The following is a 22512-nucleotide window of genomic DNA, read 5'->3' as shown; positions in this document are numbered from 1 at the left end:
TTAGTTGTCTATCCAAGGTTTATGAATTAATAATATACTCTCCCCAACATTCGTCAGAGAGGGAGAGGCTTTCAAAACTTTAATCCGTTTTTTTTTCTTTATCTTGATTGAAAGTAAACAAAATACGGTTAATCAACAGTCTGTTTTCTGAGTGTGGATTAGGAGTGTCTTCAAAGCTTTCTGATGTCTGTCCTCCAATTTACAATTGTAGAATTAATGCTTTCAAAACATTAACTGGTTTATCCAGTCTTGAAGCTTGTAAAAAAAATATGCAGAAAATCACTACACCTACTTTGCTTTAAAACACTCGCCCTAGTTCATCATTTTTTTACGGACTCTCATTAGAAGTGAACCAGAGACCATTAGAACTGGACTCATTAGGTTTAATCCGGATTGAAGGGATCAGATTTGATGATCCAGGATCAGGTGATCCAGCTCACTTTGATCCAGACACCTTTATTCAGACACAGATTTAAGGATTATGAAATCCAGATTATCAGAGGTTATGCTGTCACTTTTTTTGATTGGTGAGATCAGCACAATACAGCCATTACAGAAGGAGGTCCATTATCCCCCCCCACCCCATTACCAGGCCCCCCAACCATGAAACAGAGCAGCTGGACAGAGTGAACAGAGTCACCTGATCTTCAGTCAGCAGTGTTTCTCAGACCCACACATCACACAGAGACACTGAAGAACCACAGGACCAGAACCAGAGCCTAAACCCAGGATAGAGAGGTTCAGTGAATGTGGTGTTGAAGGTGTGGAGGTGGATCAGTGTGTCAGAGGAGACTCTGTAGAAGGACAGAGAGCCAGCAGGACAGTCCACATACACTGCTACTCTGTGAGAGACAGACCAGGAGGAGGAGGAACAGGAGGAGGAACAGGAGGAGGAGATCTTTGTTTCTCTGTTATTGTGTCTGACACAGTAACCTTCATCAGAGCAGATCAGACTCCAGGACTGATCATTATCGCCAAACAAACATTCAGCACTGGTTCCTTTCCTTTTGATTCCTCTGTAACTCACTGATACAGAAACCTTTCCTCTCCACTCGACCTCCCAGTAACAGCGACCAGTCAGACCAGTCCTACACAGCAGTTGAGTCCAGAAGTTAAATCTGTCTTGATGATCAGGATATGACTGATCCTCCTTCACACGTGTCACCTTCCTGTTGTTGTCAGACAGTTTCAGGTCTCTGCTCATTGTGTTTGTGTCCAGTTCCAGCTCACAGGCGTCTGATGGAGAGAAGGAGACACAACACAGCTGCAGGTTATCATCTGTTCATTCAATCAATAATTTTACTGACAGTTATTCATATACAGTCAGAACTGATGAATGATGTTTGACAGAAATGTTTGAAATGTAATTATAATAAAAATACACAATCCATTTTATTTGTAGAGAATCTCAGAGTGCCACATAGTTTAAAAGAGCAGTTAAAACATATAAAACATCTATAGGCAATTAGCAGAAGGCTTTTCTAAAAAGATTAGACTTCAGGCTTTGTTTAAAAGCAGTTGTAGTCAGTGGGGCAACTGCAAGGAGGTCATTGGTGACCCTGACCAAAGCTGTTTCTGTACTATGGCCAGGGCAGAAACCAGACAGAAATTTCTCAAACAGATTATTAAAAATGAGATGATCCTGAAGTTGTGCTGCAACAGTTTTCTCCAGAGCCTTTGAAAGAAACAGGAGATTGGAGATGGGTCTGTAGTTGGAGAGAACTTCTGGATACTGACTTGGTAGTTAAGGGGGCCTGGAGTTAAGTGAGTAAGTAAGTAACGTTTATTTATAGAGCACCTTTCACAGATCACAAAGTGCTTTACAACAATAAAACATTAACAGTTAAAAACAGAAAACAGCATAAACAAACATACAGTAAGTAAAATAGATCAAAAAGTAGAATAAAACAGCTACTGGTCAACCAAAAGTCTGTCTGAATAAAAGTGTTTATAACGGCCTCATAAAAATTTCACTAGAGTCGACCGATCTGAAATTTAGCACAGTGTGAGAACTTGAAATGCGTGATCACCACAGGTTTTGAAATTTAAATGTGATTCAGCAAGGAGTTGAAGTTGGCCAGACCTAAGAGCTCTATTGGGGACATAGAGGTGGAAAAGATTGGAAATGTACCCGGGTGTTTGACCACACAAAGCTTTAAAAGTGAGCATGAGTATTTTAAAATGAATGTGATAAGACATCGGGAGCCAGTGAAGGGAGGATTGGACAGGGGTGATGTGGGATCTACCGTTTGTTCCTGTTAAAAGGCGAGCAGCTGCGTTCTGGACACTCTGAAGGCGGTTTAAAGAGGACAGACTAAGACAGGTAAAAAGAGCATTACAATAATCTAAACGAGATGAGATAAAAGCATGAAGAATCATTTCTAGTCTAGGAGACTGCTCAGGGATTAGTTGTAAAAATCCTCTGAGTCAGTAACAGAGAGGCAGTTAGCAGAGCGAGAGGAGAGAAGTTGAAGATCCTGGGGCAGGGTAGCCGTGTTGATGTTTTTTTAGTTTCTGAAGTGAATCTTCCACTTTCGTTTGCCGTTGGCGGAAGGGAAGTGCAGCTCCATTGACACAACCTTGTGATCTGAAACCCCAAGATCGTCGGAACTGTAGGTTCCTGATGGGAGTGGAGTTTGAGGTGACCAGGTCGAGTGTGTGTTCTCTGACGTGTGGGGTCATCAACATGTTGTTGGAGATTGAGGGAGTCCAGTAGCTGGAGAAAGTCAGTTGCAGAAGAACATGAGGGGGTGTCGACATGAATATTTAAATCACCCATGATTATAGTATTTGCAGATGTTTTACAGAGCCTTGTGAGAAGATCAGACATTTCCAGCATGAAAGCTGAGTTGGGTTTTGGGGGCCAGTAGATGAGAAGCACAGTCATGGGTTTAAATGTAAACCCCTCATCCCTCCTGCAAGACACTTGCAGGAGGAAGTTGTAGGTAGTAGGATGGGGGACAACTCCAGGTCCTGTCGGTGGATGAAAGTTAGGCCACGGCCAGTGCTACGGACTGCCTCCAAGTAACTGTAGCCTGTGGGACAGGCTTCATTTAGGGCAGAGTAAACCTCTGGCTTGTGCCAGGTTTCTGTCAGACACATGAAATCAAGTCCTTTCTCCCTAATGTGCTCTTCAATCAGGTTGGATTTATTGTTAAAGGATGAGTGTGAGAAAGTTTTAATTTTACCAATGTCTGTGAGGTAAATCTCTGTACAGGTCGAAGAGCAGTAAAATCCACTCTGCGCAGGCTGGAATCCACTCCACGAAATCTCTCCAGCCCGGAGTGCGGAGATCTCACGTTGTTTTCCACGTTGGAGTGCAGAGATCTCGAGGCATTTCCCATTTAGATGTTTGTTGGTGAAACAGCGCTCTGATGAAGTGTCAGGCATGCAACGGATTACCAAGATGGGATGTTTGTAGCAGAGCTGCTATGAGATTTATGGACTGTTAGTTTTCGACCAGAGCCTCTATGAATGGAACAAGGGTGGCAGAGAAGTCCAAGCTTGCTGATGATGGGATTGTTAAATCCAAGAGTGGTTGCAGAGTTTAGTTGGTGGAGTTGTGAGCTGGAATATCTAAACACCATCATGCTGGCCAAAGAGGGATGCTGTCTACCCTCGCTGACTGTTGGCCAGATGTTAGCTCCAGGTACTCGAAGGGGGTGGAAGGGAGGAAAGTTGTCCGTCAAGGTGGTAAGAACCGGATGGCCTTTTTCCCGGTGGGTCGTAGTTTGACAGATGGAAGTTTCTGAAGAAGGTAGGTGCCTAGCTACCTAGCTAACAACAGGGGTAAAACATAGGATCAAATGTCCCGTAAAACTGCAGCATAGGGCTCGTAGCAATAGCTTAAAATGTAGAAGCACAGAAAAACTATTCCAACAGTTTAAACGGCACAAACGTCGAAAAATCTTGGCCAAAGAATGGCAAACAAACAGTGTCAGCGTCCTCTCTTTCCTGTCTGGAACGGCAAGTGTCTTCATAGGAGACACATGATGTCAATAACAACAAGAGACTGTGCACATGTTGACTGGATAAAGATGGAGCAGCCTATCACACAGAGAGGAGAAGGACACGCCCACTTCACAGTGTAAACTCCAGTTTGAGCTGCAGTAAATAAAGTGGAGGTCTGATCCAAAAACAGAAATCCAAAAGTGGAGCTGAAAGTGAACTTCTGTTCTCCTCCTTGGTGTCATCATGTCACTTCTATGGACGTGAACAGCACATATCCTGACAAATATTTACACTACACATCTTGATTTAGATTCATCAGGATCAATATTTAAAACATGATGTGATCATATTTTCATCTGAGCCAGCCCTTCTTTAGTGTGTCCACCCGTCAGTCAACAGAAAGCTTTAAAAGAAGAAGAATTAAGAAGGAATTCAAGCAAGCTCAGTTCAGAAAGGACCCATACAGGTTAACAAAAATCCTGTTGAATGAAACAAGTTCTGGGAAACGGAGCTGCTCCAAAGTTGAGGAGGAGTTCCTCAAAGAGAGCCACAGCAACCCTCTGCAAATTCTGAAGGCAATGCAACTGCTGTGCTTTTGAGAGTTATGATGCTGATTCAGCTGCATTATTGACATTTGACAAGTTCTGGACAAAGAGACAGTTTGACTCTAAAAGGGCTGTGAAAAGCGGATTCTTTTTGCTCTTGCTGAAGGCTTCACATTGTTCTGATTCATAAAATTTCCTTTTTTATTCCCTGATATCAAGTCTTTAAAGTCTTTTACTATACTTTTATTTTTATTTATTAGGGACCGAAGCACTGACCAGTGCGAAGGACCCTATTGTAACCCTAATGATTATTAGGGACCGAAGCACTGACCAGTGCGAAGGACCCTATTGTTTTTCAAATGATTATTTTTGTTTTCTTTTTTCTTCTTCCTCTTTGGAGCCACTTTTGACGGCTTGAACGTGAATGAAAACTCATCAAAATCTCCAACATCATCGGGTCTGGCGAAAAATTTGATATTCTTGTCATTTCGTAAATTTTTTTCGCAAGATGACTCAGTGGCGCCCCCTTCAAATTTTCAAAAGGGCCTCCCCATTGACGTTTTTTCGTCATACGTGCACGAAAATTTTTATACACTTTAAGCATGCGAGATCTCACATAAAATCCTATTACACCCATAGTCAAAGCCAAACAGGAAGTCCGCCATATTTTTTTTCAATGGCGAAAACTTGCGTTTCACAGAACAGACATGTTGGCATAAAAAGTGGGCGTGGCTAAATGACTCAGTGGCGCCCCCTTGAAATTTTCAAAAAGGCCTCCCTATAGAGGTTTTTTTGGCCTACGTGCATGAAATTTTTTATGCTCATTGGGCATGTCAGGAGATACATAAAAGCCTCTTACGTCCATAGTCATAACCAAACAGGAAGTCCGCCATATTGTTTTTAATGCAAGAAAAATGGCTGAAATTCCTTTTTCACAGGTTAGCTATTTGAACGAACTCCTACAACAGCGTTTATCTGATCATCTTGAACTCAGTGTCAGTGTGTTCTGGACATGTTGAAGATCTCTCGTTGTGCTCCGCACGTTATTTCGTCAAAGGGCGTGGCCATGGCGTACCATCAAACTTTGATGTCTCGGCACACTCCAATTTTTTAACCTTCGATGACTGTAAGGCCTGCTGCTTGGCCACGTGTCGCGGCTGCAGTCCCGCGGTCGCACTCTCGCGGTCGCGACAAGCGCCGACATGCGTGGGGTGCTTCGGTCCCTTCATCGCCGCTTGCGGTTTTAATTTTTTTTTTTTTTTTTATATTTTTACTTTACTGATTTGTATATGAATTTGAAAAGAAATAAAGTTAAATAAGTCTTAATCCTTCTTGACTGGTTGTTAGAGGAGTAAGTTTCCATAGCGCTAGGCCTAGTGTAGTGGGAGCAGTGTTTTTCTTGTCTGTTTTTCATTGTTGGCCTTGAATGCAAGTCAACTCCCTTGGTCCATCCCCTTAATTAGCTGAGCCATATATAAGGCACCTGTGGCAACATGGCTGCCCTTTGTGTCTGTCTGCCTGTTGGTGCTACATGTTCCTTGCTCTGAGATAGGCTATCTGTTCATGAGTTACAAGTTGTCTTAAGTAATTTGTTTACATGCTTAAAGTGACAAGTTTAATGTGTCTTGAACAGCCTGCACATCTGCCTCGTGGGTACTGGTGGCTAGTTTGCAGATGTTTGTCTGGTTCCCTCTTGACTTGCCTGGTAGGTGCTATCTTTTGTACACATAATAGTGAAGCCAGTCATGTTGTAAGTGGGTTGAAGCCAAATGTTTATTACATATTTATGACCAAAAATAAAAGGAGTTATTATAATGTAACATTTGTTTCTATATTTCAGGCCTTTTATCGGCTGCTGTTTTGCTTGCTTTGTCAATTGGATTGATTTGAGTGGTTTAGTGCTGTTAAATTGTCTCATGTATTTTTAGAGACTGAACCAACTGGTCTATTAGCCTTTTTCTTTGCTTAATTCTTTTGTTATTTCCCCCTTTAGTAAAGTGGTTGCCGGCTGCGGGTGAAGGCTAGGCAGGCTAGGTGGTTCCCTGAACTGTTTTTAGAAAATAAATTGTAATAAAACTGCTTTACCTGTTCCTTACTTCATTGATTTGCCTCATTATTCCAATAACTAAAACCCCTCTCGTCAGAGAAACTCCCAGTCTAATTTTCAAATAAAATTACATCTTTTGGAACCACGTCTCTGTCTTAATTCGGTTGTCGAAACCTGCGTTGCCTTTATTTGATTAAGGTGTTTATATATTTCCTCGGGGGAAATTCCCCAGGTGGCGTTGTCAGGTCAATAAAACTAGTTTCTTTTGGTTATTATACAAGATGGCTTAGAATCACCTTGCCACATTAGGAAAGAGTAGACTAGCAGCTGGTAGGGAGCAAGCCCTCTAATAGTTCTAGGCAAGAGTAGACTAGTCAACCCAAGTGGGCAATGAACTTCTTTGAGCTAAAGGTACATTTATTCAGGACATGCAACAGTCCCAAAGGAGCTGAAGGCATCCAAACATCCCTGATAACGGATGTGGTCTTATAGCCCGAGGAGGGAAACGTTCATCCTGATTGAACTGACAATCCCCCAGGAAGATGGCTGGGAGGAAATCCACCAAATACTCTGACTTGGTCAAGCAGTGCAGGGTAAAAGGGTAGCAGTGTCTGTAAGGAAAACACTTAAAGTTCTAGGAATAGTAGAAAGGCTGATGTCAAGTGATGAGTCATGTCAACAAAAAGAAACAAACCTTTCATGAAGTTCAGGTGGATTTGATCCGAATGATTTGATGGAAATAGAGCCAAATGTAATCATTGTCAGTGTCTTTCATTCATCATTGATTGTTGTCAACACAAACTGTTTCTGTTGTCATTGAAGGAAAGGAGCCTCGAGGGTGGAAGTCACAGAAAGTGATGAGAAGACAGGAGGAGATGAAAACTTGTGATGTGAAATATGAAGCAGTCCAAAACACCACAACCAATAGAATTGTATCTTTTACAGCACACACTTTTTGTTACTTGAGCTCGACCAGGAACAGCCGGCCAGCGGACAACATCAAAACCATGAAAATATCAATATCACAAAAAGTGCATGTTGTGAACTCTACATTTCTTATCTCTACAGTTATTCTAATCACTGGATTATCACAGTGATTAGTACACAGTTTTTCAGTTTACAGACTCACATTTCCTTAGACCAGGATCCAGTCTGTGCAGTCCACCATGATCCAACCTGGAGGAAGAAACCCGATCAGAATCTACTTCATCCATCTTCATTTACATCACCATCAGACAAGAAGCAAAGTTCATCATTCAGAAACAGTGAGACAGCTTCTGTGTGTCTGTCTGTACCTCAGTGTCTCCAGTCTGCAGTGTGGATCCTCCAGTCCAGCAGACAGCAGCTTCTCTCCTCCTTCTCCTGGATGATTGTAGCTCAGGTCCAGCTCTCTCAGGGGGGAGGAGCTTAGAGCTGAGGCCAGAGATACACAACCTTCTTCTGTGATCAGACAGCCTGACAGACTACACACACACACACACACACACACAGCTTTCAGAGCTATACCCCCTTCTTTTAAAATACAGGATCATAAAAGGAACAGTACAGCTTCTTCAGACTTGAAGACTGGAAGCTATAGAACAAGTTCAGAGCGTTAGAGCTTTAATGTAGTAACATACAGTAAAACTGTAAAGCAGTCATTGAATTAATAATTCAAGGAATTATCAGCGACGGGTCAGACTAAAAGCAGTTCGGTGACCCACTCCCCGGACGCAGCTTCTGGCGTTTGGGACGTGGAACGTCACCTCACTGGGGGGGAAGGAGCCTGAGCTTGTGCAGGAGGTTGAAAGATACCGGCTAGATATAGTGGGGCTCACCTCCACGCACTTCTTGGGCTCTGGAACCCAGCTCCTCGAGAGGGGCTGGACTTTCTACTTTTCTGGAGTTGCTAGCGCTTAGGACTCATGGGGCAGCTGACGGGTACCGGCAGGCCAGGCGTTCCACAGCCCGGGCGGTCGTGGAGGCAAAAACTCGGGCCTGGGAGGAGTTCAGGGAGGCAATGGAGGAGGACTTTTCTGGCATTCTGGCAAACCGTTCGTCACCTCAGGAGGGGGAAGCAGTGCTTCACCAACACTGTTTACAGTGGAGGTGGGGAGCTGCTTACCTCAACTGGGGATGTAGTCGGACGGTGGAAGGAATACTTCGAGGATCTCCTCAATCCCACCGTCACGTCTTCCACTGAGGAAGCAGAGGCTGAGTTCTCAGAGGTGCATTCGTCCATCACCCAAGCCGTAGTCACCGCCGTAGTTGGCAAGCTCCTTGGTGGCAAGGCTCCGGGGGTGGATGAGATTCGCCCTGAGTACCTTAAGTCTCTGGATGTGCAGGGGCTGTCATGGTTGACACACCTCTGTAACATCGCGTGGAGGGACAGTGCCTCTGGACTGGCAGACCAGGGTGGTGGTCCCTCTTTTCAAGAAGGGGGACCAGAGGGTGTGTTCTACCAGGGATTCACACTCCTCAGCCTCCCTGGGAAAGTCTATTCCAGGGTACTGGAGAAGAGGATCCGGCTGTTAGTCAAACCTCGGATTCAAGAGGAACAATGCGGTTTTTGTCCTGGCCGTGGAACACTGGACCAGCTCTACACTCTCCTGTGGGTGCTCGAGGGTTCATGGAAGTTTGCCCAACCAGTCCACATGTGCTTTGTGGATTTGGAGAAGGCATTCGACCGTGTCCCTCGCAGCGCCCTGTGGGGGGTGCTCTGTGTGTATGGGTTCGGGGCCCTTTGCTAAGGACAGTCCGGTCCTTGTACGACCGGAGCAGGAGTCTGGTTCGCATTGCCGGCAGTAAGTCGGACCTGTTCCCGGTGCGCGTTGGCCTCCGGCAGGGCTGCCCTTTGTCACCGCTTCTGTTCATTAATTTTATGGAGAGAAATTCTAGGCGCAGCCAGGGGCCAGAGGGAGGATCTCGTCTCTGCTTTTTGCGGATGCGGACCAGGGAGGAGCTCGGAGTAGAGCCGTTCCTCCTCCACATCGAGAGGAGTAAGTTGAGGTGGTTCGGGCATCTGGTCCGGATGCCCCCTGGACGCCTCCCTAGGGAGGTGTTCCAGGCATATCCCTCCGGGAGGAGGCCTCGGGGTAGACCCAGGACACGCTGGAGAGACTATGTCTCTCGGCTGGCTTGGGAACGCCTCGGGGTCCCACCGGAAGAGCTGGAGGAGGTGTCTGGGGTGAGGGAAGTCTGGGTGTCTCTGCTTAGACTACTGCCCCCGCGACCCGGCCCCAGATAAGCGGTAGAAAATGGATGGATGGAATTATCAGCTGCATACTTACCTGAGAGTGTCCAGTCTACAGAGAGGACTCTTCAGTCCAGCAGACAGCAGCTTCACTCCTGAATCCTGCAGGTTGTTGTTGCTCAGGTCCAACTCTCTCAGACTAGAGGACTGGGAGCTGAGGACTGAGGACAGAGCTTCACAGCTTCTCTCTGAGAGGTTACAGCCACTCAGCCTGAAAAGGATACAGAAGAACACAAATGAAAACAATTCCAAAGCATAGTTGTTATTTCTGAATAAAGAGAACTACATTTAACCTGGATAGTTATGTGAGCACGTACAGAGCTTTATTTGAAGCTTTGATCACAGGCAGCAGCCTCAGAAGAGCCTCCTCTGAAGCAGAGTATTTCTTTAGGTCAAACACGTCCAGATTTTTTTTGGATAACAGTAAGATGAAGACCAGAGCTGACCACTGAGCAGGAGACAGTTTTTCTGTGGAGAGACGTCCTGATCTCAGGGACTGTTGGATCTCCTCCACTAGAGAATGATCATTCAATTCATTCAGACAGTGGAACAGATTGATGCTCTTCTCTGCAGACAGGTCCTTGCTGATCTTCTTCTTGATGTACTCGACTGTTTTCTGATTGGTCTGTGAGCCACTTCCTGTGTGTGTCAGCAGATCTCGTATGTGACTCTGATTGGTTTGTGAACCACTTCCTGTGTCAGTCAGCAGACCTCGTAAGTGATTCTGATTGGTCTCTAGACAAAGACCGAGGAGGAAGCGGAGGAACAAGTCCAGGTGTCCATGTGGACTCTGTAAGGCCTGGTCCACAGCACTCTGATATAAAAGTGTTGGGTCAGTTTTTTCTCTGAATACTTTAGACCACCTGGATGTTGTTTGTTTTTCTGACATCAGATTGACTCCAGACTTGATGAAGGTCAGATGGACATGAAGAGCAGCCAGAAACTCCTGAACACTCAGATGGATGAAGCAGAACACCTTGTCCTGGTACAGTCCTCTCTCCTCTTTAAAGATCTGTGTGAACACTCCGGAGTACACTGAGGCTGCTCTGATATCGATGCCACACTCTGTCACGTCTGACTCATAGAAGATCAGGTTTCCTTTCTGCAGCTGCTCAAAAGCCAGTTTTCCCAGAGACTCAATCATCTTCCTGCTCTCTGGACTCCAGTGTGGATCTGTCTCAGCTCCTCCATCATACTTGATGTTCTTCAGTTTGGACTGAACCACCAGGAAGTGGATGTACATCTCAGTCAGGGTCTTGGGCAGCTCTCCTCCCTCTCTGGTCTTCAGCACATCCTCCAGAACTGTAGCAGTGATCCAGCAGAAGACTGGGATGTGGCACATGATGTGGAGGCTTCTGGATGTCTTGATGTGGGAGATGATCCTGCTGGCCTGCTCCTCATCTCTGAATCTCTTCCTGAAGTACTCGTCCTTCTGTGGGTCAGTGAACCCTCTGACCTCTGTCACCATGTCAACACACTCAGGAGGGATCTGATTGGCTGCTGCAGGTCGTGTGGTTATCCAGAGGCGAGCAGAGGGAAGCAGTTTCCCCCTGATGAGGTTTGTCAGCAGCACATCCACTGAGGTGGACTGTGTGACATCAGTCAGGGTCTGGTTGTTTTTAAAGTCCAGAGGAAGTCGACACTCATCCAGACCGTCAAAGATGAACACCACCTGGAACTCTTCAGATCTGAAGATTCCTGCTTCTTTGGTTTCAGGAAAGAAGTGATGAACAAGTTCCACCAAGCTGAACTTTTTCTCTTTCAGCACATTCAGCTCTCTGAAAGTGAATGGAAATGTGAAGTGTATGTCCTGATTGGCTTTGTCTTCAGCCCAGTCCAGACTGAACTTCTGTGTTAAGACTGTTTTCCCGATTCCAGCCACTCCCTTTGTCATCACTCTTCTGATTGGTTCATCTCTTCCAGGTGAGGCTTTAAAGATGTCTTCTTGTCTGATGGTTGTTTCTGCTCTGTCTGGTTTCCTGGATGCTGTTTCAATCTGTCTGACCTCGTGTTCCTCATTGACCTGTCCAGTCCCTCCCTCTGTGATGAAGAGCTCTGTGTACATCTGGTTCAGAAGGGTTGGGTTTCCTGCTTTAGCGATCCCCTCAAACACACACTGGAACTTCTCCTTCAGGTTAGATTTCAGTTTACGCCGGCACTCTACTCCAAACGTTTCTGAATAAAGACAGAACTGAAATCAGTGAACAGATCCTGATATAGATCACATGACTATCTGAGTTTGAACTTTAAACCTTTTTGACCTTTTTCTAAAATACTAAACCTGTTAAAATGTCAGCCAGCTCCTCCTGCTTCATTCTCCTCAGGAAGTGGAGAGTGATCTTCAAAAATGCATCTTTACAGCTTCTCCTCTGCTCTTCATCCTCACTCTGACTCTCTAAGCATTCTGGGTAATCTGGACTCAGAACCCTCTGGACTCTCTTCAGCTCGTTCTTCACAAAGGTGACGATGTTCTCCTCCAGCAGCTGGAACAGAAAGAGACACTGGATATTTCCTATAGAGTGGTAGAACTCAACATGTGGTTCATGTGTCTGAACGCCAGCTGCTCTAAACACAACAATAACTTAGCATTACATTCTTGTAATGGTAGTTTATGAAATAAATTGTAACTAATGTCTTGTGTCCTGCCTGTCTGTATACTGCTACTGGATGCCTTGAATTTCCCTCGGGATCAATAAAGTATCTATCTATCTATCTATCTAACACACCATAAAGATGGAGTCCAGGTCTGTTAGATCCTGCTGGTCTGATGGATCTCTGTGAACCTGGGAGCTCTCCTGTTGAACTCTGTGACAGGACATATTACACAAGAAAACAATGGGTCATATATGATGAAGCTCTGAGCCAAGATATGAGTCTTTGAACCACAGAGTCAGAAAATTCAGTGGTTTTTTAATTCTTACCTTCCATCAGCACCATGTCCATCTTTAAAGTGAATAGGACGACCCATAGACTGGTCACTCTTCATGGACACACAGGTGGGTCCAGGAGAGTCTGGTCTATGGTCCTGCATCCTGATAGAAACAAACAGCTGCTTCATTAACAAAGATCATCTTTAATCAGATTGTTCCAGTTCAAACTAGCAGATGGATCATCAGTAACCAGGAGGCAGAGCTGAAGTTCTCTACAGTTCTGTTTCTATTAGAACAGTATCTCACTCAGAATACAGTCAACACTGTGTCTGTCCTCACATTCTTCAGACTGATGAAATCAAAGTTCACAGAAGACGACTCAAACAGAAACACAGCTCAGAAAGATGCCAGCAGGAACAATAAAGGTTAGAAGTCCAACCTGCATTTTCAGAGAGACAGAATTCAGGCTAGCTGCAGACACATGTTTATGAAGATTCTGCCATTGACCAGCAGGGGGGGCAGAAGGACAACCTCAACATGATGATCCACAGGACAAAGATTTATAAAAGAATGATTACAGATCAAATGAATCCTCAATAAGGCCCACAACTGAGACTCAGAACGTAGAGTAAGATGACCATGAATATCATGAATACAGAGCTTACTGCAAGTCCACAAGCTGCCCTAAACTACTATCAGGATACAGAACTGATCCAGATCCAGGACCTGTCCTGGAACTCTCTTCTGGGACAAAGTCTTCAGACTGACACCACTTCAGAGGGGATTAACTGCTGCTTGCTGCTATTAGATTTTTGCAGCAGAGCACAGCAGCAGACTCCTGCCAGTATCCAGCCTCCAGCCGCCTGCCTGGCCTGCCAGTATCCAGCCTCCGGCCGATGGATGATGGTCTGGTTTGGGGACCACAGGAGCTCGTCTCTGCTTTTTGATGTGGTCCTGTTGGTTCCATTGAACCTGGACCTCTAGCGCACACTGGGGCGGTTCGCTACCGAGTGTAAGGGGGCTGGGATGAGGATCAGTACCTCTAAATCTGAGGCCATTGTTCTCGACTGGAAAAAGGGGGCTCTTGCTCTCTAGGTCGGTGGGGAGACTTTGCCCCAGGTGGTGGAGTTAAGTATCTCGGGGTCTTTTTCACGAGTGGGGGGAGGATGGAGCATGAGATCAACAGACGGATTGGTGCAGTGTCTGCAGTCATGCGGTCGCTGTATCGGTCTGTCGTGGTGAAGAAGGAGCTAAGCCGAAAGTCGAGGCTCTCGATTTACCGGTCAATTTTCTTTCCTACCCCCCAGACACTTCTTCCAGTTCCTCCGGTGGGAACCCGAGGCGTTCCCAAGCCAGCCGAGAGACATAGTCTTTCCAGCGGGTCCTGGGTCTACCCCGAGGCCTCTTCCCGGAGGGACAACTCGGAACAACTCCCCAGGGAGGCATCTAGGGGGCATCCGGACCAGATGACCGAGCCACCTCAACTGACTCCACTCGATGTAGAGGAGTAGTGGCTCTACTCCAAGCTCCTCCCTGGTGACCGAGCTCCTCACCCTATCTCAAAGGGTGCGCCCAGCCACCCTACGGAGGAAGCCCATTTCAGCCGCTTGTATCCGGGATCTTGTTCTTTCTGTCATGACCCAAAGCTCATAACCATAGGTGAGGTGAGGGAAGTCTGGGCATCTCTGATAAGAATGCTGCCCCCACACCGGCCCCGGATAAGCGGCAGAAAGTGGATGGATGAAATTCCACAGTGATCAAAAGTTTTGTTAACTTAAGTATTTAATAATACGGGTAATATTGTCTTATAATATATCAGTGTTTCCCACACATACATGTATATTATAGCTGGGATGGCCACCCAGGTATCATATGCATGTATCTAGACTAAACTTCCAATCAGTTTTTATGTTTGTCACATCATATTATTTCATCAACAATGGGCTGCCACCTCCACCATTAGATACTGATGACAGACTTCAAAGTGCTGGACCACGACATGAGTCTTCAAACAAGTCAGCAAATAAACTTCACTTTTCCGATCTCACCTTCCATCAGCAAGGTGTCCATCTTTAAAGTCGATAATATCTTCCTTGGAGTGGTCACTCTTGACAGACACGCTGCTGGGTCCAGGACAGTCTGCTCTCTGTTCCTGCATCCTGTAACAAACAATCAACATTCTTAGTTACTGCAAGCAGCAGGAGTCTGAAAACAACAAGAAGAATCAAATAAAAGAAGGTAAGAGATCTGTTTTGGAGGCAAGTTTTCCATATTTTCTCAGTTTGGATCAATAAAGTATATCTATCAATCTATCTAGATTATTCTGAATGAGCTACATTGGACCCTCTGTACCTCTGAGCAGAGGAGATGCCTCATATTTTCAGGAACTTTCAAAGACACAACACTTTGCTGCATGTCACTGGTACTTCCACTCCCAGTCATAACCTTTTGTTCAATGTCACTGCTACCACTACCAATCACAACACTTTGCTGTAAGTCATGCCACAATTTTCCATGTTTTCTCAGTTTGGGATCAATAATATTTCAATCAATCTATCTAGATTATTTGTAATGAGTAGCATTAGACCCTCTGTACTTCTGAGCAGAGGAGATGACTCATATTTCCAGGGACTTTCAAACACACAACAATTTGCTGCATGTCACTGACACCACTCCCAGTCACATCCTTTGCTGTAAGTCATACCACAGTCTCTTTCTTCTCTCCACATATATGGTCTCCCCACAGCAAAAATAACAAATCCAAAACTAGGTATCACTGTGGTCAGCTTCCAAATCTCATCTTCCTCTGAGAAACCACTGAAGAGAATGGAAGATCTTTCTCTGCAGTCTTCATGATACATCTGCTCACCAGTGTCCTTACAAGATCATAGGACCGAATGTTCAGTACACCACCATGACATCCTCCCTGATGGACTCAAGGTTCCTCAGCTGGACTCAGGAACCATTTATTAAAAAATTATGCAGGTATTAAAGTCTGATCTCTGCTGATAGCTTTAGGAGGGGATCAGATCATTGTTCATGTTCACAGTTCATTTGTTCACTCAGGGTTGAATGGTAAACTATTGATAGAATATTAGGCCTTTTCTGCTTATAATCAATGTGTTTACTGCAATAAAGTTTCATCACCCGGTCCAAAGCAAAGGTTTGATATTTACAGTTTGAATGATGTTCGCTTACATTTATATTATACCAGTTATTTTATCATGTTTTATTCTAGGTTTGTGTGTGTTAATAAAATTGTCATACTTTTCAGTAAGGTGTTTCTGTGAAGAGGGCTTGTCGGAGTGAATGCACATTCCAACACGTGTTTGATGTGGCCCTTTAAACTGAATCACTCACCAACTCAAACATAGGTTTAGTTTAAGGCCCTGAACAGTTAATTACTCATCCACTTTTATATAGGTTGAGTGAGTCTTGATTCTTAATTACCTAAATTGTCTTCTCCTTAAAAGGAATTGGTTACTAGACTAGATGTCTTTCTTATGATAAGAAACAGGCCAGGCAGGATGTGTCTTCCCCTACAGGAGGTGAAAGGATTCGGGAGTTTGATGCACCAATGAGAGAAGGGGAACCACTCATCCGAAGACGCATAATTTGGAAGTTGCCCCAATCGGAGGAAGAAAACTGCACATTCTTGAATGCATTATTTGGTTAGATATTCTCTGTCTAGTGGATAAAAGGGTTCAGGGAAAGATAGTCGGGGCTCAGACTTCGTGAACTGATCCAGCATCTGTCTGTTGTCAGGGACACGTAGTGTTGAACCCAGAGACTCTGTAACTTCTATTCTTGATTCATCGGGTTAATAAACTCTGTTAACCTGAAAGAGACGCCTCCAGTCATTCCTCTCATCCCATCAAAAGAATGCGCAGAGATTTGAGGTAATTATTTAGAGGAGTCAGATTTATATTAACAACATTTAGGAAAAGGATGAAATAGCAACTTTTATCCTTCAATACCAACTTTTATCCTTCACTTGGTGACCCCGACGATGGGGGATGAGGTTTGATGGAGGACGTAAGTATTGATTAATTTATAAAAAAAAATTGAAATATGTTTAATTCAAATGTATTAATTTCTTAAGGTAGTAGAACGACTGCATTGAAGTCTATGGTACAACGTCCAGACCTATCCAGACATCGAGAGGCCTCACAAAAACCAAAGGTGAACACAAACCTTTTCCATAAAATTGTGCACATTGGAAAATCTAAATTATCGTTGTCTGGTTTGGGTATAGACGGTGTTAATGTCTAAATTTAGAAAATTGAATCAAGAATACAAGTAAGCGATCGAACAGAAGGCCGTACGAAGAGAAGTCAGGGGCGAGAGACTGACTAGAAAACCAGGGGCGAGAGACTGGTTAGAAAATCAGGGGCGAGAGACTGACTAGAAAACCAGGGGCGAGAGACTGGCTGGGATAAATGTTGGGCTGGGTCTTTTCTTTTGACGCTGAATGACAATGTAAAGAAGGCAACAGGTTGAGCGCTGGTCATTTCAGTTGACAGAGAACTGTGTGTGGGATGATTGGGGAGGCGGTGATTCAGCAGAAGTGAATTAAAACTGTTTGTGAGTCTGGGATAGAACCCCCAGTCACTGGCCGCAGTTGTCATTAGGACTGCTGTAGAAGCTTGCCAGTGAGGACTCCAAATAGAGCATTGCGTCTATTCATTTTCTGCTGTTCACGTGTATAGTGTTTTCTGCTGTGTGTTAATTTGAACTCAAGTTCTGCTCCTTGAGTACAAATATTTAGAAATATATATTTTTTTCCGTCCATTGCACCTCCTTTCTCTTTTCTCTCACTGGTTCAGAGAGTGGAAAGGGGAAAGGTAGGGGCTTTTTCTTCTACCCTGTTACCGGTATTTTGAGCAACACCTTTAGCTCTACCTGGTGAACCCGTGAGTAGATGTGTGTGTGTGCTGGAGGAGTTTTTGGATGTGTGTGTGTGAGTGCTGTGCTGAGTAGGTGTGTGTGAGTGCTGTGCTGAGTAGATGTGTGTGTGTGTGTGTGTGCTGTTGATGTCTGTTGATGTGTGTGTTTGTGTGCTGTGTGGTAAATCATGTGTGTGAAGGCCTGTGTAATAATTTTGTTTGAGTGTGATTGATGAATAGAATTTTAGTGTTATTAAATAGGCAATAATAGTGGAACATTTACTGAAGGAGAGGAGAAAATCTTTTAAAACTCTTCTAAAAGGTTTAAAATAGATGAACTATGCATTTGCATAGTTAAAAGGAGGAGTTCCTTTTTAACTGCTAGAAGATTCATTTTGGGTTTTGGCTGTTGATTGGAAGAGTGGGACTCTGGTCTGTGTGCTTGTTGGCTCGGTGCACTGGGTTGATATGCACCTTTAAAGGAGAGATTAGATAGGGTGTCTTACAGGAGAGAAGACGGCCCCACCCTTTCTTAGCCCATTCAGTATCACCCAGTATTACTTTGTTTTTCGGTAGTTAAATGTGTTCATGTTTTATAGTGTTTTTCTTGTTGTTATATAGACATATTATATAGCTAAATATAAGCATTGATTAATTCAAGGAGCGCAGGAAATGAGGTAGCTGTCGTAGATCACTAGTACTTATTTGCATGCATTGATTATACAAACAACCTACTTTGTTTTTTACATTCTTAAAATAGAAAACCAAAAATTACTTTATTTTGGCCCCATAGCTTAGACAATAATTTAAACTTCATAATTATGTTCACCTTGCTGACATTTCAACTATATCTAGACTGTTTACAAGTGATGTTTAAACAATTAGACTGGAAATTTTACTGACATCAATGACAAACTGTACACAAACATGAAGTCAACTTAGATGGTGCTACACTTGTTGGCATGTTCTTAATATAAGGTTGTACTAGGGGTGGCATAGTTTTGGTTCAAACAAGCAGTCCTAGTAGCAGGCCTAGCAGAATGAGTAAAAGCAGAACTAGTTGAAATGCCTGGTTTTAATAGTGTATTGCTCCCCAGATGGGAGATATACATTTTACATCACTTACGCTCACATAAACAACAGCAAACAGCAGATGATAGAGTTAATAAGACTTTGAGCTGCACCTCCTAAAGATGCAGCTTCAAGAGGCGGAGGCTACTTTTTGATGCAACCAAATACGTTCCGGTGTTTAATCTGGAGCAGCCATATGTACAGCAGCCATATCACTCTTGTGGGAGGAGTACAGGGTACAATTTCAATCCGTACAGGCGTGGTTACAGGGGATATGGTGGACTTGGCTGGGGTGGGTTTGCTCCAGGTCCACAGAATCAAGGATGTTTTTATTTTGGGATACTCGACCACTGGGCCAGACACCGCCCAGGACAGTGGGCTGCTCCGGCCCTCCCTCACAGGGCCCTCTGAAGCAGCAAGCAGCATGGTTCTTATCAGTACCAGACTCCTAATGGACAAGGAGCCACCCAGGTGTGACAGCAGCCTGGTTAAATGTCAAGGGTCATCCAGAGTGCTTTAAGGGAGAGGGTTTGGCAGAGCCCCTCCTCACAAAGACTGTTGAATTCATGCAGCTCTATGGTTGACACAAGACTATGTTACTCCACTCTCGCTGGTGATGTTTCACAACCTTCAATCTTCATCGCAATGTGTTCCAGTAGTGGAGTTCACGGGTACACCAACGACCATTCCCAGAGACACTTGAAAAAGGGGACATTCTTGCTTTTTACAACTTTTGGAAACCTTGGTTGCAGTCCATCCAGCCTTTAGTCCCTCCAAAAGACCTGTACCACGTCACTTTAAATTACATTCGCACTCCCAACTTTGTGTATCATGATGCTTTTGAAGCATATGTTGTTAACTCTCACTGGTGTATTACCTGTCCCTGTATTCTTATGGGCCTAGAGCGTGTTGTAGCTGCTGTTCATTTGACCTCTAGAAGATAGAATAGTTTTAATTCTCAGAATATTTTACTCCATTCTTCTTAGATGTTTCTGAAAAAGGGGGTGTTGTTAATGCGGCCCTTTTTCAGAAAAAAGGGGGATATAAACGGGCATTGATGCATAATATATGTAGTGGCTGTAGTCAAAGCTCTTGTAAAGACAACACATAGTGTGACTTTCTTCATCCTTATCTAAAGCATTCACCGTGACAAATCTCAGACAAACAAAGTTGTAAATAGTTTTGTTCCATCCTCACACTGTTTACACTGCAGAAAGCATCAACATAGCTGACTAAATAAACCTTTACTTCTCACATCTGTGAAGAACAAGTCCAGAAATATGTCAAACTAAGGGCTAATTTGTCAAATGTATTTATTGCTCATTTAGAGGTGAGAACGTTTTTACACATGTCTGTTGTTTTAGACATCCAGAGAAACTGTTCCGCTTATCACTGACTAAACTGGAAAAGTAGAAGATTCCCTTCATCACAAAAAGTAAAACTAGATATAGCATTGAAAGCAGCAAAAGGTGACATAGACACTTTAATGATCCTGAAGGAAGAATTTAAAGGTAATAGTAAGTGAAAGAAGGTGACAGAAAGTAAAAGTGGTTCAGATGAACCTGTTGGTGGATGTGAGGAAGAGAAAGTGCAGAAAGAAGGAATTAAGTAAGTGATTAGAAAGAGTTCAGGAAGTGATGAGACAGATGAGGGTGAGAGTTTGAGACAGAAAGATTGAGAGGAGATTTAATGTCTACTTATATTTTGTTTTTGTTAATGGGGTACAAAACAATATGTTTGCAGGATACGTCTTTGTAAATATTTTCCTTCAATGAATAAAAAAAAAGAGACAGTAATAAGTAACTTTTACTTACAGTAGATTTTCAATGAGCTAGTTTTTACTTTCATTTGAGTGCATGTTTAGACCGACTTTGAGTATTTTAGTAAAATATTAATAAAAAATAGTACCTTTATTTGTAAGAATACTTTAGTTCTTTTTATGCCTCTGACTGAGGGTCATTTGAGATTTAAATGGCCTGTAGAGATGGTGTGAAAGATTGATGGTAGCACACTAAGATCTGCTGGTCTGATCACTTCTCTCAAGATGTTTTTTGTGTTTTTAACTTTAAGCCACATGAAACTTCACATTTTTTTGGTGAGTATTTTCATTCATCATTCCTGTAATATATTCATATTCAGTGACAGTGGGTCTAAGGGGGACGCCCCTGGATCTCACCAGACTTGAATATGGATTTTATTATGGGGCTCTAATTGTAGTAGTAGCTTCTCTTTCTATATGTATAATAATAATAATAATAATAATAATAATAATAATAATAATAATAATAAATTAATACACATTTTTTGTTGAATGATTATTATTGACATATTTAAGAATGGATCAGGACAGTTTTGTGTTGTATTTTTTCTCTTTTTGTTCTCCTTTTCTCTTGTGCTATCTTTCTCTTAGGATTCAGAGGCAGGCGCAGTGGTCTCGCAAGTTCTCAATATCTTCACCTCTCCAACACCATTGAAATTCCTAGACGTCAATGGCAACATGTGTTTAACAGACGTAAATGATTAATTCCTTTAATGCAGGTAGATTTCACCACTACCAGACCAGATGACTGGACTACACAACCCCAGGATGTGAGTGGTAATAAAATGAAGCCCACCATTCAGTTTGTCAGGGCTTATTGCCTTTGATTGCATGTTAATGCTCAGGCCTTGTTATTCAGGAACTTAACATTGATGCTTATGAAGAAGACTTTTTTTTATATATTGACCTCATGTTTAATGAGGTCAAAAGGGGGAGTTGATAGAATATTAGGCCTTTTCTGCTTATAATCAATGTGTTTACTGCAATAAAGTTTCATCACCCGGTCCAAAGGAAAGGTTTGATATTTACAGTTTGAATGATGTTCGCTTACATTTATATTATACCAGTTATTTTATCATGTTTTATTCTAGGTTTGTGTGTGTTAATAAAATTGTCTGACTTTTCAGTAAGGTGTTTGTGTGAAGAGGGCTTGTCGGAGTGATTACACATTCCAACACGTGTTTGATGTGGCCCTTTAAACTGAATCACTCACCAACTCAAACATAGGTTTAGTTTAAGGCCCTGAACAGTTAATTACTCACCCACTTTTATATAGGTTGAGTGAGTCTTAATTACCTAAACTCAGACTTCGTGAACTGATCCAGCATCTGTCTGTTGTCAGGGACACGTAGTGTTGAACCCAGAGACTCTGTAACTTCTATTCTTGATTCATCGGGTTAATAAACTCTGTTAACCTGAAAGAGACGCCTCCAGTCATTCCTCTCATCCCATCAAAAGAATGCGCAGAGAGATTTGAGGTAATTATTTAGAGGAGTCAGATTTATATTAACAACATTTAGGAAAAGGATGAAATAGCAACTTTTATCCTTCAATACCAACTTTTATCCTTCACTATCCAACATGAAACCTGTGATCAGCAGCTTCTGTCTTTGAAGTCAGCTGCTGCTCTCATTACTGGATGTGATGTTCTTTGACAGCTGACTGTTGTACAGGTGAACAATGGGCTGCCACCTCCACCATTAGATACTAATGACAGACTTCAAAGTGCTGGACCACGACATGAGTCTTCAAAACAAATCTGGAAATAAACTTCACTTTTCAGATCTCACCTTCCATCAGCAAGACGTCCATCTTTAAAGTCGATAATATCTTCTTTAGAGTGGTCACTCTTGACAGACACGCTGCTGGGTCCAGGACAGTCTGCTCTCTGTTCCTGCATGCTGTAACAAACAAATAACATTCTTAGTTATGGCAAATGTTCCATATTTTCTTAGTATGCGATCAATAAAGTATATCTATCAATCTATCTAGATTATTCTTAATGAGCTACATTGGACCCTCTGTACCTCTGAGCAGAGGAGATGCCTCATATTTTCAGGAACTTTCAAAGACACAACACTTTGCTGCATG

The 22512-nt window shown here is 43.3% G+C and overlaps 3 protein-coding genes across 3 annotated transcripts in view; all 3 read right to left on the bottom strand.

Annotated features, from left to right (window-relative positions):
* Positions 1-12180, bottom strand: part of LOC306818909 (NLR family CARD domain-containing protein 3-like) — a 112825-nt gene extending 100645 nt beyond the window's left edge. Inside the window, exons 1-3 of the mRNA XM_079336639.1 lie at positions 12057-12180; positions 10093-11950; positions 9813-9986 (exon numbers count right to left, since the gene is read on the bottom strand). Coding sequence (XP_079192765.1) covers positions 9813-9986; positions 10093-11950; positions 12057-12090 — 2066 coding nt within the window. The 5' untranslated portion in view covers positions 12091-12180. The remainder of the gene's footprint in view (positions 1-9812; positions 9987-10092; positions 11951-12056) is intronic.
* LOC306818917 (stonustoxin subunit beta-like) lies at positions 572-1378 on the bottom strand. The gene has a single exon (XM_079336654.1). It carries the CDS (start codon positions 1202-1204, stop codon positions 665-667), a length of 540 nt encoding a protein of 179 aa, XP_079192780.1. The 5' UTR covers positions 1205-1378; the 3' UTR covers positions 572-664.
* Positions 12181-12492: 312 nt separating the features above from the next.
* Positions 12493-22299, bottom strand: LOC306818827 (uncharacterized protein; the record flags this gene model as incomplete). The annotated part of the gene is made up of 4 exons (XM_079336545.1): positions 22212-22299; positions 14694-14804; positions 12697-12807; positions 12493-12580 (listed from the first exon to the last, which is right to left on the bottom strand). Exons 2-4 carry the CDS (start codon positions 14801-14803, stop codon positions 12493-12495), a joined length of 309 nt encoding a protein of 102 aa, XP_079192671.1. The 5' UTR covers position 14804; positions 22212-22299.
* Between the last annotated feature and the right edge of the window lie 213 nt (positions 22300-22512).

The sequence above is a fragment of the Symphodus melops genome (assembly GCF_947650265.1).
Source record: "Symphodus melops genome assembly, chromosome: 23".
NCBI lineage: Eukaryota > Metazoa > Chordata > Actinopteri > Labriformes > Labridae > Symphodus > Symphodus melops.
Note: the sequence above shows the minus strand (reverse complement) of the source record. Positions and strands in the feature narration are given on the sequence as shown.

Excerpts from the sequence above, each read along its gene's own strand:
- LOC306818917 (XM_079336654.1), bottom strand. The coding sequence starts at position 1,204 with ATGAGCAGAGACCTGAAACTGTCTGACAACAACAGGAAGGTGACACGT.